The sequence below is a fragment of the Apteryx rowi genome, unplaced genomic scaffold (assembly GCF_003343035.1).
Source record: "Apteryx rowi isolate R43461 unplaced genomic scaffold, aptRow1 scaffold_360, whole genome shotgun sequence".
NCBI lineage: Eukaryota > Metazoa > Chordata > Aves > Apterygiformes > Apterygidae > Apteryx > Apteryx rowi.
In genome coordinates this window covers 782352-803401 of record NW_020450086.1, presented here as the reverse complement: position 1 = coordinate 803401, position 21050 = coordinate 782352, and the positions used below count along the sequence as shown (strand labels likewise).

The 21050-nt window shown below is 35.4% G+C and overlaps 1 protein-coding gene across 4 annotated transcripts in view; it reads left to right on the top strand.

Annotated features, from left to right (window-relative positions):
- ANO3 (anoctamin 3) overlaps positions 1-21050 on the top strand; it is a 226587-nt gene that overhangs the window by 113518 nt on the left and 92019 nt on the right. For all 4 annotated transcript variants that reach the window (XM_026073101.1, XM_026073100.1, XM_026073102.1 and 1 more), the window contains exons 2-3: positions 12577-12789; positions 13769-13840. In XM_026073101.1, coding sequence (XP_025928886.1) covers positions 12577-12789; positions 13769-13840 — 285 coding nt within the window. The remainder of the gene's footprint in view (positions 1-12576; positions 12790-13768; positions 13841-21050) is intronic.

The window sequence follows — 21050 nt, the reverse complement described above, 5'->3', positions numbered from 1 at the left end:
AGTCTATTTCATTGTACCGGTTTCCGATGGAAATACTGTAAGCCACAGTCAAGTCGTCTTTCTGAGTATCTTCTGGTTAGCTGGAATTCTTATCTGAAATTTTGCAGGCATCAGTTTTTCAAAGGAATATAATCACCCTACTTGCAGGTCCCTTTGACTTGAAAGTGTAGAACTGAGAGCTTGATATTTGTTATAAATTGCAACTACTCTTTGCTTGTAAATAAAATCTGAAAAAGGAGTTTTGTTTTTTTTTCCCAGAGCTGACTGAAAATATATAGAGCAGTATTGCTTATCAGTGAAAGACGATGAGCGAAAATATGCTTTTTTTTTTCCCAGGTGGTTAAATGCCTAAATATTGTTCAGAGCAAAACTTGAAGCAGCACTGTGTGCCTGATACATGTGTAGCCTTTCCTACATTGGGATCACTTTCTGGAATTGAAATGCAAATCCAAGTAATCTGCGAGATGAATTTTTGTTGTCCAGCCCTCTTAATGAGCTAAAATCCAGGGCAGTTTTCACAGAAATCTATAGAATATTGGGCTATTAATATTGTACCACCAAGCAGCTCTTTTTGACACTGATTGGTTCTGCAAAAYATGTTGTCCTTTTTTCTAAGGCAGATTTCGTACAGATTGTTCTGCTATGAAATATGCAGAAAGCTAAGCAAAGCCAAGACTTTAAAAATCAAATTACTACTGACTTTTTTGTTGGTGAACAAAATTAACATGATTACTTTTTAGTTAAGTATGCAAAATAATGTGGCTTGATAATACACTGTGCCCTTTGGCTTATCTCAGCGCCTTACTGCTGCATCCTTAAGAACCTGATTTAGGCAGTGAGACCCTGATTCTAATTTGTTGACTTCTAATCTGACCAATTGTGACAGACCTCAGAGAGAGTAAAGACATTTCATGATTTATATTGCTTATGAAAGAGTTGGTTGATATCAGTCAGACCTTTCACATCCAAAGGTGAAAAGAAAGTGGAGCCACTGGCTTAAACACATGAGAACAGGCACCAACATCCTGAGTTTTATTCCTTTTTAGGCTATTCAGTCAAGTTGCTCATTCTCCTCTGTTTTGACTAGCAAATAAATATTATAACCTGGCTTAAGACCCTTGATGCCTATTAATTTTATGCTTGGTGCATTTAAGCACCATCTTACTCTATTAAAAGACATAATGCACTTTCTTCCTTTTCCTTAACCTCATTATATTGTTGCTAAATCAGCTCAGTTCTACCRTTTCAGGTCTCTTGAGACTGTCCTGAGAAAGCATTTTCGGAAGAATTTTAAGAATGGGGTCTGTGGAAGAGCCTACTTTGAGAAAATACAGCTTTCAGGAGATTTACTATGTCACTGATTTTTCAGAAAAAGATGAATTTTTTTTTTGTTTTTCTAATGTTTTTTGGCAGATATGTTTATTACAGCTTTGGAGATCTTCCAGACTAGTCAGCAGCCTTCTGAAGCCTTTTAATTCCCGTGTTCAATTAAGCACAAAAATATTTTGCTATATTTTCATTGGAAGTATTACTTATTGGGCACCAATTTCATTCTGTTAAAATTAAAGTTTAAGTGATGTAGGACCAAATATTCATAAAAATAAACTTTATAARATGTATTGCATAAAGCTTTAGACTGGAATTATTATTTAAAGCTATTTACTTTTCTCAGCGGTGTTTATGATGACAAGTAGACCCCCTTGACAAGAAAATCAGCTCTGCTTGTCTGAACTGCCCCTTACCTCAAAACTTTCTTTCTCCCCAGCTTTGTCAGAAAAGGTTAAATATGTCTGTTATCTGCAAATCACACACTAAAAAATGCTGAAATGCAGGCTGTGGCAGGGAAGAGAATAAATTGTTTACCATAACAGTCACGAGACAGTCTCAGAGTTTTGTGCCAGGAAAGTAGTACTCTGCAACGTGCTCACTTTGGGGTAAGTCCTGTCTTACTGATGTGGCACTAAAAAAAATTGTGTTTAACTTGAATACAATTTTTGTATACAAAGAATATTTTTTTCCTTGCATTTTGGCTTGAATTTTGGCTCTTGTTCAAAATCCATAAACTAAAATCTTTCTCGTAAAAAGTAATTTCCCTGTGAAAAGGGTGAGAAAATGAGTCTAAAGCAGTTCTCAATCACATATATAGAAAGAACAGATTTGGAGCCTGTTACATAATCAAGAAAATAGTGTGGAGAAGTGATCTGGATTTATACTGATTCCAAAGGCAGTAATGAAGTTGTCCTTAGATGGGAATGCTGCCATTTTTTTTTGTATATATGGCAATCCATACCATATATAGGCCTAAAAGACTTCAAATAAGAGCTTTATGGCCTACACATGGTAGTTGTCTGTACCAGAATCCTTCATTTTTTCCTAATTCTGTGAGCATAAGGTGTAACAGAACTGCTTAGATCTTTCATGAGATGAACATCTTTATTTGCATTAAAAAAACAGATTTCTAATCACATTTCAATACGCTGGCTCTTAAAAAATTGGCATTTTATTGTGGTTATTCTGTAATTCTTGTAATTTGGGACAGCTTTTCTACATTTTCTAGATACCTGATTTCAAGTCACAAATGAAAACATGTTTATACTTCCTATTTTTTTTGTCTTGTCCTGTGAGTTAATTATGTAATTTTTATCAAGGTAAAGCTGTTCAAAGTAATAGACCTCATTTTAATTTTACAGTTGATCATTACAGGAATTATCCTGATAAACACCGTAAGGGAGTAAGGCAAAACCTCTGCTAAATTTAAAAGGAGAGGTTTGTGCAGCTTGTAAGCAATTCTTTAATTCTAGCAGTTGAATTTCCTGCTTCTTTCACAAACAAATAGCGCTCTGCTTTCCTGGCTTCACAGTGAGAGACACGTGATGGAAGAAGTGTAATTTCTCGTTCTCTTTGTGAGAGCATCATAGTGGGGGGGGGGGAGGGGGGGTTTGGTTGGTTGGTTAGCTTGTTTTAAGTATTTATGCTGCAATTGCCATAGTAAGAACAAAAATAAGGCAGTGACTATTTAAAGAGAGTTTACAATCAAAGTTAAGGAAACAAAAATCTAGTTTGCAGAAATAACTTAAATGGGAGGAATGTCTTAGATATCCTTTAATTCCTTTAGTGTATTGCATTAGTGGCTTGCTCCTGTTGGCATCACAAATGTAAAATGTCTTTGTGAAGATGGTTTCATCAGGGACTGAAAAGAATTCCACATTAATGGAAATATCAAATGAAAAATCAAACCTGAATATAAAGCTTAAAATTAAAAATAGTAAAACAATTATTCACYATCTTTCTTTCCCAGTGGAGTTCTCTAGGGATCATGTTTTAACCCACGTTGGCATTTTTAGTAATGACCTGGAAGTGTATATAAAAGCATTATTGCACTAGCATGCAGAGGTCCTGAGGCCTGAATCACTGAGCTGAGTGCAGGCCAACAGTAAGCATTTCCRTGCAGAATTTGGAAACTCTTCCTGGGAAACAGTGTCTCAGACCAGGATTTTTGCAAGGGGCAGCTATTTATAAAAGATGATCACTGTCCATGAAAGAATTAGAGCCCGAAGGGATAATACAACTTTTAAGCCCTTGTGTTGCCACTGTTACAGTGCTGTTGGAAAGCTGTGTGCAGATCTATTGTCAACTCAAGGGGAAAAAAAAAAAAAAAAAAAGGAAATATGTTTGATACTATTTCATTAAGCATTCCTTACAGTGAAATACTGAAGTAGTTCTTTCTAAATAGCTGATCGGGAGGGGGGGAGGGCAGGGAGTTTAAACTGATCTACTGATCTACTTGATCTACTATCAAAATCTATGGCTACCTAAAGAAGTAGAGTAAATAATAGCTTTCTATTTCTTAAGCTAATAGATAAAGCAGTATAAAACAGGCACAAACTGAAGGACAGGAAATTCCACTTGAATGTAAGAAAACATTTCTTTGCTGCGAAGGTGGTTGAACACTGGAGCAGGTTGCCCAGAGAGGTTGTTGGAGGAGTCTCCATCCTTGGAGATATTCCAAATCCAACTGGACATGGTCCTGGGCAACCTGCTCTAGGTGAGCAGGGGACTTGGACCAGATGATCTCCAGAAGCCCCTTCCGACACCAGCGATTCTGTGAAAATCAAACATTAGAAGCTGAAGCCTGACAAAATACTGGAACAATTTACAAGATCTGTAGGAAATGAACCATCACTGGAAACTGTTATACCAGGAATCCATGTTCTTTAAATATTCACTATTTGATCTACACCATATTTTTAAGTCCTGTRGTGTGTGTTTTATTGGAGAACATATTTAGATAATCCCACCAATTCTTTTTCATTTCATCGTCTACACTTCAGGATTGAGAGTTCTTTCTCACACGTCTAACTTTGGAGAAAAAAAACAGCACAAGTATGGCATTTCCAATTTACTAYGTTTTTTATGTGCCTGTATTCCTGATGCTTACAGGGGCAACAAATATAAGTGAACTTATGGTATTAAATGGAAACAGTCTTCAAAGGAATGACTCATTACATCATTAAACTTCATATTATTTCATAAACACTTTCATAAATCAATTTTGCTTGTGGTGTGTGATGCAAATGAAAAATACCAGCACAGAGACCTATGGTTATTCAGGATGTGTTTATTGGCTAGCCTAGGAGCCACTCGCCTGGTGGCTGCCTTTGAAATGTTTAATAGGAATAACATTGATCTGTTCATTTCACAATGGAAAAGACAATTAAAGTTGATCTAAAAAAATACCTTTAGAAAATTGGGGGTTATATTCTTTCATAATACACTGATAGTATTGAAGAGAAATATGTTTTATTTTTGGAGGCTGTTTTCTCCCCTTGTTAGTGTATGTCTTGTTTCTCTTCACAGTAGGACTGTAGAGATTTGTTAATTTTCTCTAGCTTTGTTGAGGCTTTTGTACTGTGTTTGTTAATGTAATGAGATACTTGGTGCTGTTTGGTTTTTTTTCTGTAAAAATATAAAATGAAGTCATAGCTTACCCAATTCAGTTTTACAGTTTGTATAAGAAGGAAAGGATAGGTACATTCCCAACTTACTCAAATACAAGTCTGATATGAGAAACTGAATAGCCTTTATGTTTGTTGAGACAATAAAATAAAAAACTAATACCTACTGTTCCTGAAATAATTTATTGTTTCTTTATTGTTGACTATCTTTTGGAATTTAATAKATTAATTATCCTAAATTAAGGGGGTTTTTTGGAGATTGCAATACCCAGTCAGATTAAGGTTATTCTTCAGCAGTAAGATTGTATTACAGCCATTGATTTTTGAAAACTACATTATCTAGCCCGCTTCAAAATCTGGCTTTTTTATACTTGATACTGTAGAAACGTGTTTTCAAATTGAACTTAAATGTCATGACAACTATTGCAAGCTTTTCTTCATAGTTCATTTGACTAACGATTCCAATTATGATCCCACTGACAAAAACATTTGAAATTTATCAGTTTCTCAGTCTGTTTAACGTATGTTTTATGAATAACATTTGATGTTGATTTTAATTAGAATGATATATGAAGCCTATTGCTTTACAGAATTTTGTTACAATTAAGAAGTTATCTTTATCAAACAAATTTGTCATGGCATAAATTGTTGATAAGACCTATATTTTGAGGATATCAATTTTGGAGGTTATTATATAGTATACCTCTATAAAACTAATGCTGTTGATTTGACTTTTATACTAATTACTCCTGTATACTAAGTTTTATACTGGATTAAAAGGCCAATAGTTACTGTGTTATCCTTTTCAAAATTAGCACTGATCTAGTCTTGCTGAATGTGCTTCTCGCATTAGGTTGACAGAGTATATGCAACCTAACAAACTTGCCTTGTGTAAAACTAGAAACAAATGAAATGCATTTTTTTTTCCTTAATATTAAAAAAAGATCAACTAGTTTTCACAGAATGAGTCATGGGCATTTTTTTTCCTTTATTTATTTATTTTTTTCCTAACAGCCAAAACCTGGAATCACATGAGAGCTGGATTTATTTAGAGTCCAGTTTGGATTGGCATAACGATKAGCATGCATTAAATTGCGCATACCGACTGAACAATTGGAAAAGCTCATCATCTGCCAGCTCCATCCTTCCTGCCGCTCTGCCAGGAGGTTGGGAGAGGATGTCGTGCAGCTGGCTACCCTGGCTTTGAGCCACCCAGGGATTTGCCTACGGAACAGGAATCCCCAGCTTCCCCTTTGAAAAAATACTCTCCAAGGCAAAAGTGCCAAAATAAAAGTCAGGGTCCTTTAAGTCTATGATTAAACCGTAGATTTTAACCACCTTTTTCTCTCAAGTGAATCTCATTTCTATACTCATGTTAAGTGCTGGGGCAGTGTTTTGTGGGGAAAGACTCAATGAACGCATTCAGAATAGAAAAACAAGCAGTGTTGTTCTCAGGCCATTGGCTCGCATGCCTGAAAGCTCTGATTTCTGTGTTTCGACCGTTTGGCTGCAACACTAATGCTGCTTTAATATGATTGACTGCCRTGTTCAGCACATTCAAATACTTTTGCTTAGGTGATTAACAAGAGCTTCTTCCTTGAAATCCCGTTTCCCTTGAATTTTAGAAATGTTGATGTATCTTTCATTACAATTCCAAATATCCATGACCAAGCAAGGTCTCCGTGGTAAGCTTGTAATTGAAAAGATACAGATTCTAGAAACAACGCCTACGCAGAAGAGAGGAAGGAATAGAAATAATTTCAGTAATTCAATTTAGTGACTCAGTTTATTATGCCAACCACAAGCTGTTTGGATGCCAGAGCTGAATAAGCGTTGGCATGCAAGGACAAATGCCACCAAAACAGCATATCGCAGAACTGGACTCTGAGACACTACCAGAGACTGAATTAACTTGTTAAGTTTAAGTCATCAAAGCAGACCATACATTCAGAGTAACCGTGAATGTACTTGGACTTTATTTTGCTGTGATTCATTGTCTCAGAGCAGAAGCAACATTGTATTAAGTTATCTGTCTGAAGTAACACAGAGGAATATACAGTAAGAGAGAGCAAAAGGGAGTAATTTCCATTAAAACCAAAGCAGTGCCTCAGAAAATAATTATACTTCTTTATGTAATACTTAAATTGTTGTTAAAATTGAATGACAGTGTGCTGCTTGCCTTTATTACCAAAGAAATTTAAGTTAAGTGATTCATTTTGCTATGCACAGTGACAYGAATAAGGATGCAAGAAACATTGTCTTTGCAAACAGCAGTGATTATGCACTATGGTCCAAGACTACTGACAGGCGTAAGAAATTGGTCTTTAAAGCCTTCAGGACAACTATAAAATACATCGCATATATAACTTTATTTTTTCCATTGCTGTAAGCACTGTAAACGCTGGTTTGATGATCATGTCCCGTTACAAAGAACTACAAAGAATACTTCCAGGAAAACTTGAAAGTAGCAGAGTGGGCATGTTCTGTGGCGCTGCTCTGTCTGAATGAATCATCAGTGCTTCAGCCTGGTACCRCAGCATGCTCTGTTGGCCCAGAGCGTGCATTTCAGAAGCATTAAGAAGCTGAGTCCTTTCCACTCACAGCTATTTAAAGACCTATGGTGAGACATACACAAGGCTGCCTCCATCTACCTTAACCTCATATTAAATTAATATTTAATTCATCTGACTGAGAACAGTTATATTGTGTTGCAGATGTAGAAGAACTGTCCTCCGTGGACTAATGGAGTTCTGCATTTCTTGACAGAGCAACACTTCACTGAAGCAAAGCATACTCTTGTGAGCTCGAGGAAGTTTTAATATGAAAGGCACTTCCAAGTCTTAGCTGTTACAGTTAAATGTGAGGGGTATCCTACTAAGCAAAGGACCCTGATTGTGGACTCCTGTGTCAAGATTTAGATGAGAGAGAGCTGCTGAATGCGGCATCATTCTTCAAGTGACACGGATTTTATTGTGAATAATTCCTCACATGTTGGTGGCACTCCAAGCAGCAGAAGCTTTTAGTTTACCTATTTCTTTCCAGTGCAGATGGGGAGAGGTAATATACAGCACTAAGACACCAAGATTTATAAGAACATGCTGCAGAGTTAGCTGTGCTGTCAAGCAGAAAAACAGTGTAGTTAAACAGACCCCTTAGCTAATCTTCTAAGGATCTCTGACACTGTGTACAGCAATCAGAAGATTTGCTGATCCTGTACAAACAGAGGGCTTTAGCACTCTTCACAGCAGAAATCATATATTTAATTTTGCTTGGCTTGGAAATCACAGCTACTTTGTATCTGTTTCCCTCTGCTTTATATTTTTGGTAGAGGTGATACTAAGGTATATTTGTAATCTTTGGTTATTTCAATATCCTTGTTCATAAAGATTTCCCATATACTCTGGGGACCAGATATTATTTCTGTGATGTGTTTGCATGTAGTTCATTGTGACAGGAAAGGCAGCKGTCCCTCAGACATCATACTGCCTTGTGGTGGAACAGCTTGAATGGTGGAACAACTTGAGGCATTTAAATAAGAGACTAGCAAAAACTTCTGGTATTAACTTCTGAACATACAATCCATTTATGACTGAAGATGCATTGGGAATTTTGAAAACAATTTTAATCTTCATAAAAATGAAAAAATTCCAATGAATCATCTGCTTAATTACTGAATTAATGAGGGCAGTGTGAGACTTAGGCAAATATGTACAAAGAAATTTGTATTTTTTTAATTACAGCGATCACTTGCCCAATGGCAAAAAAAAAAAAAAAAAAAGGGGGGGGTAGGAAAACCCAACCCTTACTGTTGCCTCAAGTCCTTTAGAAGTTCATTCTGCTGTATCTGCGGCCTGGCTGCCTGCTTTTTCCTTAGGGGAGCTTCAGGCCGGCTTGGAGATGTGGTGCCTYTCACTGCCCAGCTCAGCCCGGCCTCATCGCCCGCTGAGCAGGCTCCATGGTTGCCCGCRCTGACGGGATGCCCCCAGCTCCAGCGCACCCTGCCTGACCCTCGGCTCCCGGGGTGTCGCCTGAACTGTAAGCACAAGCGCGAGAAACAAATCTTGTCCATCGTGGAGCCGAATACTGCATTCGGCTCTCTAATGGACTTGGACTTTGCCCAACATTGAATTCCTCTATTTTTACAAGGACAGTGTGCATCAAGGACCTATATTGAATCTGAAGTTGTGTAATAATGAGTTTCTCTTCTGTGTAAAATTAGCAAAGCTACTTAATTTCCTTGTGTCTTGGAATCATGTGCGGGAAGGCTTTTCTCCTCTCTGAAATCATTGTCTCATCTGTTCTAATGTCTTTGAATGTGGTTTTTCTCCTACCGTGTGCTTCTATAATGCTTTTTCGCAAAGGATACCCAATAGGTAAAACAAATAAGAGCAGTAATGTAATTCCGATATGGCAAAGGGGAAGTTTGTTTTGTGACTTGGAAAGGAAAGCGTAAATATTTCACAGAATGGAATGCCCTCAGCATCTGTATATTAGCTCCATTAATTTTTTATTAAATTTATACCTTACTGTCTGTAAGAGCCTTTAAGCAATAGATTGATTTAAAATGTTTATAATGCTTATAAGCCATTGTTTGCACTAAACACCAGAATGGCCTAGTGTATTATGCAATTTCCTGAATAGAATTATAGCGTGCAACAAAAATTTGACGTCTTGTAGCCATTGTCTGTTGTAAATACAGTACTAGGTGTACTTATCACAGAGTCACAATCATAAATTCATATTGTTATTCAATAATGGTTACTGAATAATTTATTATTTAATATGTGCTAAATGCATACATTTAGAAATATATATAACTGTAGTTTCTGAAGTGGAATAAGAAACACATTTATGGCTAATGATAGCTGTTTAATGATAGCTGTGCATTGTCCCATTTTTGCAAGTATTAAGACATTTAATTTGCCTGAGAAGCTCTTGAGATTTGGGGAAAGTAATCTAAAATGGGAGTGAAATGGGATGAACAGTGGTAAAATTATCATCTGATGAAAGTATAGTTGCATATTTTTTGAATGGAAATAATTATCAGAGTCTTCTCAGAACAGACAACCAGTCATACTGACAAAATGCTGAAATAGTGCATACTGCTTTGAAAAGTGAATTATTGCTAACCAGGGTTGTGCTAGATCAGCTGATTTAGATGTTTAGAATCTCATAGTGCATTTTAGTAAAAATGCCATAAAATAGATTTGTTATAATAACTACTAAGTAATTTTTCCACAGTCACAGGTTTTCATTTCAGTAAAGAAAAATTTCRGATAGGAAGTTTTGGGAGAATGAAATCAGGTCAACAGGAAAGACAGTTTTCTTTCAGTGTTTTCCAAAGCTGATTAAAAGTTTGCTCATTAACTGTGATAGCAATTTGGTGCACTTACCTAGTTTTCCTGTTGTCCGCATGTGTTATATGTTTGCAAGAAAACTGTTCTCTTATACAAGATAACATTGAAGTTATCATAATGTATATCAGGGTGAAAGTCAGTGAAATGCGTAGTAGAAAAGTATTTTACAGGCTTCAGCTTCTGGAGAAAAGGAAAATAAAAATCCACATAGAGGTAAGTTGTACATTTTAAATAAGTGCCTGAGAAAATGCTTGACTTTTGTCATGTCTTCTCAAATGATATATGACATTTTTTGAAAATGCTGAAAAACAGTTTCACATCAAATAAGGGTGAAAATAACATGAATGCTGAATAAAACAGTGCATTAGTTTTAGTCTGTAGGAACATTTTGGGAGGACCTAGTCACTTGGTCAACATGAGTAACTTGTGATCTTGGTCTTAAGATTTATATCCACTGAGAAACATATAAGGCAAGAAGTATATCTCACCAAGAAATTATGGTATATTGTTTTTCCTTTCTAATCATATCTTTCTATTCCCTTTTTTCTGATTTTTTTTTGTTGTTTGATTTATTGTTTTTAACAGTTATTACGTTAAGCACAGGATTATACCGCTACTTGTTTCTTTGACACAAATTAATTTGCCTTTAATACAGGAAACATGAGTCCTGAGTGTCCATTCAGACTTTCTCTTCTAGGCGGTAGGTCTCTAGGAAGTGCATTCTCAGAGAAGATTTTCTCTTGTAGCTGGCAGTTGCTTACAAATGCCTTCAAAGACAAATAAAATAGTAAACTGTAATGTGTGCTTGTCACAAAAAGCACAGGAAAGATAATACAGTTAATAAAGCAAATTATTTTAGTTTCAAACTCCCTATACTTTCAAGCTAGTGGATATCTGTCAGTTCCTTTTCAATACATTAATACAGAAGTCACACAGTATGTGTTAGTGTAGTAATAAGGAATAGATAACAAAGCCTGAAGGTCAGCAATAGCTTGGAAAGTAGAATAAAAACTTTTTTTTCCTGAAAAAATCCCASTTTTGATATTAATTATAGTCTGTCATTAAAATATGAAGTTATTTATGGTCTGAATTTATATACATTAATTGTTAATTCGAAGTGGGTACTGAAGACTTGTACAGCTGATGACCTTATTATGTTTTTTGCATTAGAAATCCTGTGCTTACACAGTGGGAATACTCAAAATATTTGTGTGAGGAGATGTAATAGGTAACTTTCTAATTATCAAAAATTTGTGAGATACATTTTGGAAAATAGAGTTATTATGTTATGATGGGACAAACTCAACAGGGAATTTTTTAAACGATACAAAAGATTATAGTCCCCAAATCACATGTTTTCATTTAACTAATAATCTGATTTTTCAAACATTCTCATTGCTGTCACTCAGTTGACCAGTGCATGTGTCTATATATAGGCACTTGAAACTAAAAGCTCAGCAATGCATGTGAAAACCCAACTGCATGTGTGTCCCCAAAGGAAAACTAGAAATAGCTAATAGATTCACCATATGTCACAAACCTTCTAGCTGTATTTCAAAGGAGAAGGTGTACATGAATCCGTCAGAAAGTTTTTGAACAAGTTTTGCTTGTATTTGAGTTTTTTTCTGTGTGTGCAGGTTTTCATTCATTTCTACCACTGAATTGAAGTTTTATCTGGCAAATTATGGTAATGTGATAATGTTAGATTTTGTCATGTAGTTCCTAGTGGCTGTATGACACACGTGCAAACGAATCCTAAGATTTAGACCGTTGTGAATTCAAATCATCCAGTATTGCTGGAAGGGTAAATAAAGAGTTCCTGGATTCTGTTCTCAACTCTACATCTCTCAGCAAGTTTAAAATTTAACTTCTCCAAGAGATTCGCCTGTGTGGATTTACRTCTCCAGCTTCATTTATCTCTTCAGTCAGATGCATAGGGAAACAAAAACCTCTTCTTCCAACCTACATTTCAACTGTGTGAACTAAAATTCTTCCAATGAAAGGGAAGTGTCCATGCTAAAGTACTCATCCTTAACCTCTGCATTTCTCCTTACTCTCCACGTAAATGTAAAAATACTAAGCTTCCTCACAGGACTATTGTGCAACTTAATTAGCATTTAAATTAAATATTTTAAACATTTTTTTGAGTTGGAGAGTTACTTGTTAAGTGGATAGAACACCTTGTATTTTCATAATTAGCAGTATGGTTTCATTACTCTCTAATACTGCAGAGCTTCATTTTCTTTTTCCTTTGGGTTTTTCAGGCATGAATACAAGCAAGAGTGAGACAGTGAAAGAGCATCCATTGAAACCTTCTAGAAGATCTATGCCATGCTTAGTCCAGAGCCAAACACATCCTCAAAGCCTGACCAAACATTCATCATTTCTGCAGCCAAACCGTGTGCAGCCGCAGCCTCGGCCTCAGCCTCTAAGTGCGGGGACATCTACAGCTACCGTGGATGTAGTGTCGGAGAGAGGTAGGAGGCTGTTCTCTTTTAGGTGCTTGTTCCAGCTTTAGGTCTGGAAGGGATCTCCAGGAACGTTATTGACAGTCCAGTACAGTGGTATTTTAGATGTAATTTTATAGCATCTTTTATTAAATTACAGGGGTATCTGATAAACTTTGACTTGTTTAGACATCCACATCTTTTTGGAGAGATGATTACAGATGGACAYAACAGCTGGAAGAACCATGGTACTGAGTTCTCCAGTGTAATTTCTGTAATGTTTGAAGTGAGGCTTAAACAACTTTCATTTTTTCTTTTTCTGAATTACAAACTTATTTTCTTCTCACTGAAAACAAAACAAGAAAGTACTCTCATGTGCTGGAGAACAGTGTGAAGGTTTCTGTAATCTGTCCTAGAGCAGAGAGAAAAAAATAAACATTGGGAATTCTGCAATACATGACTTTAAGTCTGAAATGTAGGAGCAGACTGGTTCATGTATGAGTGCCAGAAAGAGGGAAGAGTGGTGTGGAGAGAATGAGAGAAAAGAGAGAAAGTCCCTATGAATTTTAGCTCATGTTGGGCAGAGGAACTACTTCTGTTTTAGGATTTATATTTTAGCAGATAAATTGTGCATTAACACAGAGCCTGGTCTGTTTGGAGATCCCAGTCACTATGTGTGTCCCCTATTTCCAACTATTACCACCCACTATTGTTGACTCTATGTGAACATTTATAAGCTAAATTAAATTGACTGGCTTCTGCTACTAAATTTTGAGAAGTCTTGCTTTATTTTTATTACTGTTGTAAGTTATTTCACTGAGTTGAACTTCTCTCAGGAGGAGAGTCAAAGTCTTCGCTAAAGTGATCGTACTCTTCTTTCCACCAACAGAAAATGCTCTTCAAAATCTCAGTCTAAAGTTTTTGTTTTGAGTCATTGACAGCTATAAAAAGTGTATCTTTTTTTACAAAATACATGTGTATGCTAAAAGGAATATTGTGTTTATTTCAGCTAAAGTGATGGAGACTTTGGAAAACAACTTGCTCAAACTGTCTAATACAGAATATAGTGATCCATTTTTAGGTAAGTTTATACCTGAACTGAAATAGTAATAAATCAATGATACTTCAATTACCTTTGCAGTGTTTAACAATGGAAAGCCTATGCTTATCCTGAACTTCTAAGTTTTTTGGAAGAGAAGAATGTGACTAGAGAAATATATGCTCTCATATATATATTTTAAAGGAGAAATTTCATAAAGTTTTCTAATATCTTCTCACCTTTTAGACTTATAGGGACAATGAAGAGAAGTAGCTTCTATTTTTCTTTTGACAATTTTCCAAATTTTTTGAGTTTAAAATTTCCAAGGAGTTTTTAAGAGAGGAGGCATTAGTCTCCAAAATCTGACATATAGTTGTTTTAGTTGTTTTTTTGTAGTCCTTTCAAGTCCATCCAAGTATTGTGATATTTTTCATACATTCRATATAATTTTTTCCCAGGGCAACCCTTCATAATACTGTCACTTGGAAGTGTGTATTTAAAATTCCTTTGCAAATTTTTTTTCCCTATATATTCATGTAGTTCAGGAGTGTCATGTCTGCAGTTGTTGTTATTGTGGACAAAAGCAGTGTTACTTCTCCTTTAGATATTTACRTAAAAAACTATTCCATTCTGGAAGAAAAAAAAAACAGAAAAAATAGCTGTTATTGGGGCATATTTGTCCATGCATCCATGCTATTCTGATACTTACGTTAAGGCCATAGAAAGTAGGAAAGAAGTTATTCTTACAATAGTACTGTTGTTGCAACTACAAAATGAGTCTGTGTATATACATGAGGGTAGTAATTTGCATGTTGCAAAATGAATTTCAGAATTCCTTGTACATGTTTTACTAGTCTGAAGCACATACAGGTTTTGGTGTATCTTGCACAGCTACCATGAAAACTCCTTTTGCTCACAGTCAACATACTAACTAAAAGTGGCATCTTCATGTTCCTGAAGGAAAGAAATCTGCTTTCAGAAAGCTGTTTCTGCTGACCTCTCAAAAGTTTTAGCATTGATTTTTCTTGCTGCCTAAAATATATGAAAGAAAGGGGGCTCTTCAGGTCACCTAAAGAAGTGGCTACTGGGAATCTAAGTAAAATTGATATTTTCCTCCAAAACAAAACCAAAATGTTCCAAAATCATGATTCAGACCAAAAATTTGGCATAAGAAAATCATGTTTCTAAATAAGCTGCACTGAAAGCTACTGCAGTCTTTTAACATAATCTGTTTTGTTGGATATGTAAGCATGGGTACTAGAAGATTTTACTGTTACAATTTGTTTCCGAATTTCTTTTTTTACTAATTGCTTGCATATTCACATGCTGATACTATTGCTTATTTATATATGGTGGAAGTAATTCTTTTACTTACTAACTGATGCACTGTTTTTTATTCATGTCCCTTAGTTTTCACCTGGAAAGAAACATGGAGGGCTCAGAGATCGGGGGAGAAATAAGTTCAGTCTCATCTGCTCAAAATGTTGTTAAGCTTTGCTGTGGATATTTTTCTCTTCTGACCACAGCTCTGCTCTCTGAAGAGACAGAAAAAATATTTAAGTGGTAGTCCTTTGCTAACTTGACTGACTTAGATTGCAAAAGGTTGAGGAGTGAACACAAATAGCCTAATCAGCTGGTCTGAAGGAGCAATAAAGAGTGAGAAGTAGAGGTCCTGAGCAAGGCGAACAGGTTGACCAAGCCAGACCAGCCTTGAAAAGACTTAAATAATACATCTTGATTATAATGTGTATATACATAATATATGATGTGACATGGCCAAATATCAGAAAAAAAATCATCTTTTCAACTTACTGAGTTAGTGAAATTTCCCAAGTATTTTAGACTTACACCTGCCTGCATTAATGAGAAAATTCAGCATTAATTTGCCTGTGTTAATTGAATAAATCCTAAATTAGTTTAGTGAAATCAGTGAAGTTATTCTGTATTTACTGAAGTGTGATTGATTTAGGATGTTCAGCTAAAAGCAAGAAAGAAAACAGTATTTATAAATAAGTCCCAGAAACCAATAGTAAGAATTACTTTAGGTAGAAATCAGCATTATCAGTTAAGTTCACCAAGAAAAATCAGAGGAGGGTAAAGTGATTTAAAAGGAGATCGCCATTCTGTAAATCTTCAAAATACAGATTGTTTGCATTTGAGGATCCTGTCTATGCAGGTAAGAATTTATCTGCAAGACTAAAGGTTTTGTTTCTCTCCTCAAAAGCAGAAGGTAATATTGGTGCTTAAACTTTGCTCACCAAACAAGTGAGAATGATGCAGCATTACTATGTGCTTTAGTCAGTACTATGGCACTTTGATGGAGTTTGCAAAATAGGCTGATTAGTGGATATCATCTTCCTAGTGAGCTGCTTCAAACTGCTCTCTGGAGAATATTAAGAAATGCTGAATTAAGCAAATGTGGTAAATTTTTAATTAGGCAGTGTCATAGAAGCATACACAAAATAGGCCAAATGGCTTTCTCCTCTTTCAGAATTGTAGGTGTCCATGGACAGACCTATCTTCTTGTGAGAAGGGGATTAATAGGCATCAGATAGAAGATGATTTCAGAGAGAAGGTTCTCTTTTCAGTTGATTATAGATGAGGCCATAAATGTTTTGGGCTTATTTAGTCAGTAGTGTCAATGGATTTAAAAAGGTAAGCAGATTATGTTTTACACCTTTGTTACTGCTAATGCAGACAAACAGAATCAAGAATATTATGGATATATTTTATTTTTCCTCTTTCAGTTTTAGGTGGCAAGTGGTGTTTTAGTTTGAGGCATCAGTAAAGTGAAGCCAAGTAACAGCCACTGAGCTTCCACAACATATATTATTATCTACAGGCTTTAAAACCCCCAGAATGCTCAGTGCTTAGCCAAAGCTTAGTGGAAATTCCAATCCAATGAAGGCTATGATCAGGGCTTTCAGATCTTACAGAGGTGGAAAGCATCTCCTGTTTAACTGCTTGGATCTGGACACTAGATAAAATGTTAGTTGTTTCACTTCTCACACGGCAGTTGTAGAATTTACTATTTTGTCCAGAGCAAAATCGTGCTATTACTTCTTCACTGAATACATGTTTTTTCTCCCTAGATTTTCACAAGAGTATAAAGTTCCTTTTGTCGACATATTTAAGACATCAACCTTGGTCAATTATTGCCACTTAAGTTCACAGAAAGCAAAACTAAGATCTAAGTTCTCCTTCCACCAAAAAATGTTAATATCTCAAACTCCAGTGCTTCTTCTCTTAAGACTTTTAACTTTTTGACTTTTGTTTGTCAAATGAGTGAAAGATGGCTGCTTTTTGACTTTTCAGAAAATGTCTCTTTACCTAAAAGCTTTGCCAAGGGACCAATATACCTGCTAACCACAATAATGTAGTTACCAATTGTGGCCATGTGTATGAAAAACTAATTACAGTAAATTTTTCTCAAGAGCAAGGCACATTCCTTTTTGTCAACTCATCTATAAGTAGCTGGTCAATCCTATAACCACAAATCTGGGGAAATTTTMTGAATATGTGGTTTTGATGAGAAAATTCCAGTTTGTCAAGACTTCTGCAGAAATATTTATGTAAGGTTAGAAAAGGATAGGATTTTTGGCCTTGGGGATAGACAACATTGCAGAGTAACCAGTAATGTGGTATTCAAGCTATGTATCTGGATAGTGGAAGACTGAAGTTGAAGTCACTGGAGTTCTACAGGAAAGAACAATAGTATAATGGACAAAAACTTGCCATTAGGTTTCATACTATCTTGAGGGTAATAGTTTTTGAAATTTTTCATGAAAGATGCCTGAAGTGTTTGTTCTAGCATGAAATAGGAAAACTTCAGAAAGATTTTTGGAGAGACGGTGGAAATATTTCCTGACTAGCTATAGTCTTTGATGCCAGACACGAGAGATGCTCATATGAGGTGACAGAGGCACTCAGGCTGAGTGTGGTATTTCAGGTAACAAGAAGAGTATACCTATGATGTAGGACTTACCTGATACATGATATTCACAACACCTAAAATGCATAGTTTTAGAAAAACAAGAGTTTTGAATTTTTCAAAGTTTTGAAAGAGTTTAGAATTGAGTATCAGGATCTTATAAAAAGTATATACAATAAAAATGGAAATTATTTTTGTTGTATTTGTAGCTGCATGTGTGTTGTGTTACATAGGAAATGTATATTTAAGTGGCTGAACTCATTATCATAACAAAATATGTACATTCTCTAATAGGTTTGAAAGTCACACCAATGAAGCTCAGACATATGATGTTCATCCTCTCAAAGGAATTGGACATTATACTTTCTTTCAAAATCTTCTGTCTGTGTGTATTTGTTTGAGAAAAGTAGTTTATATTTTGTGAGATGACTGAAAAGCCACATTAGGACAGTTCATACTATATGCAGCTTCTGACAGAACTRTGGAGCTCCCATCCTAGAGCTGGTTCATGCCTGGAGAGCTGGCCACCTGGATGAAGAGGCAATGTGATGAGCCATTAGGAACAGAGTGCTCATCTTCTGAAAGCTTAATATTGAGATTCGTAATATCTAAGTACTTTAGGCATTTAATCTGCTTGTACCCATTCCGCAGACCATCTTAACTCCTCCAAACTGCAATAATAACTGCCTGACTCCTTTTTTAAACTGAAGAATATTCACAAACCATTCTCTGTAATGGCTACCACTGTGCGAAAGCCCATGAGAAACTGTACACTAAGAAAAGATAGCCTGCACTTACTAATTACAATAGTGTTTAATATTTAAGTATGCATGTTGTACAGGCAGCTGAAAAACTTAGGCTTGAGACTTTCTATGTTATGTATGCAATATAATAGCCAAGTGGTGTAGCAGAATAAAGTAAGATCAGTGATAATGCAACTTCTCTAGGTGTCTATTAATACCCTTCTCCAGGTTATCTGTCATTTCTAAGATTAAAATTAGGGCAAAAAGAGATTAACTTCTTGATCTGTAATCTCATTCTGACTAAAGCCTACAAGGTCTAGCTCTAAATATGTAAAGTAAAAGGTTTGAGCCAAGAATCATGCTACCTAAATTTGTGAAACAGCAATTATTTAGGAACAATTTTTATATTAATTTTCTTTTCTATATCTATGCCATGTTTAACATGAAAAACATTTATTATCCTACACTTATCTAGAATATAATAATAGATTGTGTGTTATGGAGAAAGTGGGGCAAGTGCTTTTTATGTTACAATAGTCATAAAATTAAAATGCACTCTTGGCCCTTCAGAAAAGTATAGAAAGAAAGGTAGCGAACCAGTTAAGAATGCACAGAGATGAAGAAGCAAAGTATGGAGCTAGAAACTGATTTCTAAAATAACTGCTTCTTTATTCTTAGCTAAAAGAGTCCCAGAAATGAAATTTTCTTCAACACTTGATCCTATAAGCACCCTCAGGGCAAATTTTACTCTGGTACATTGAGCATAATAAAACTATATGTCAGAAAGGGAAGGTACCTTTTGTGATGTATGAAGCCTGAGGTTACTTTTCATGCTTCTGTGTTACAGGATAGTAAAACAAAGCAACTACTAAGTTTTCCAACAGCTCTGATGAAGAATAGATCTGTTATCCTCTTGCTTAATGCTTGAATCTTTTTAAAATCAYTTCTTGAGTGTGGATTCATGTTACCACTATACATTATTTGTATGTGTGTTCAGAAATGCTAACAATTATATAGATACACCTGCTGTAAATATGTACCTAATTAAAGAGAAATCCTTGTCTTACTGAATTGAATAGCAGAATTCCCATTGGCTTCAGTGAAATATGATTTGGTGTCAGCATCTAGAATAAGAAAATCTCTCCCTTTTCTCTGAATTAATATCTAAGCTTTATTTAAAATTCAGCCTTTTTCTCTTTTTTTTCTGTCTTATTTTTGTTAGTGTTAGAGGAAGTTAAACAGAAACTCTCCTTTTGTTGAKGGAGAATTAAGAATGCTTGAAGTCATAATAACATTGATTTTCCTTTCTGTGAGGCCATTTGGGGCTTACAAATTGTATATTCAACTTTAATGATTTTTTGAGTCAAACTTGTTAAGTGACAATGTTCAAAAAGCTTTTCACTACTAAATGAGTCTTAATTAACACAATTAAATGGTAACTTAAATTCATCAGCAAGATATGTTCCTGGATATTCTAACTGTTGAAAAATTCATTATAGTTACTTTGTACATTATTTATTTTCTTACTTGTATTCAGTTCTGCAAACATATATTCTTTTAAATATAAGGTTTTGTAGGATCAATATTTAAACCTGTCTCCTTTTAGTGAGTGCTCTGAAAACTCACATAATGAGCTCATATAAAGGGTTGTGCACATCTTGTTTGCTATTGCAATAATATTTTACGTGAACAGTCTTGGAGAAAAGAGTATTCTCTCCAGGAACTCAAAAACAAAAAAGRGAATGGTTATGAATGGAGGCAGATGTCCTTGGTGTCACTTTGATTGCATCAACATGAGCATATACTATCTTCCCTATCCTCCTGTTTACAATCTGAAAATATTATTCACTGCAGAGACTTTTTTTCTTCTTTACCAAATAATGCCAATTTTCTTGTTTACTTTTTTTTTTTTTTAACATCTCTTAAGGCTTTGCTGAGAGTTCACAGGTTTTTCAGGTACCTCTAGATTTGTCATAGATTTGTCATTTACTGTAACGTTACTATAGGAGAGTTGGTTTTTAGCCAGAAATCTTCCCACCAGAGCTGAAATTGTTTTACAATTTTTTATTTGATACCATGGAAAGGGAGAAACAGAAAAATATTTGCATAAACAAGAATTATGAACTTTGAAACTTTACCAGATTTTACATTGCCTAAACATATTCTGGACATTAGTTGCCATAGGCCAGGGAAGGCATGATGGAAAATGAACARTGAAGTCAATAGCAACTCTCTCACGGCGCAGAGGGAAAGGGCTTGACGGAGCGCAGTTGTTTTCATGAYGTTTTGTGGAAGCTGCAGCCAAATAAATGCTCTATGTTTGAATTTAAAGATGGGTACTTACAATGTGAATCACATAGACTGCTAATCTGTTTTGATATGGATTAGGGGTAGGTTAAATTAAAAACATCCTTGGGCGGTACAAGCCCAGCCACAGCATTGAGGGATGCTATCTTGGTTTGGCTTGTGGTAGTCCCAAGTGACAGTTAAAATGCAAAACCAAATAATAGAGATTGTGGTGGAAAGGATGGCAGAAACTGTATTATTTTCTAGATAAACATTATATGAAAATATCATG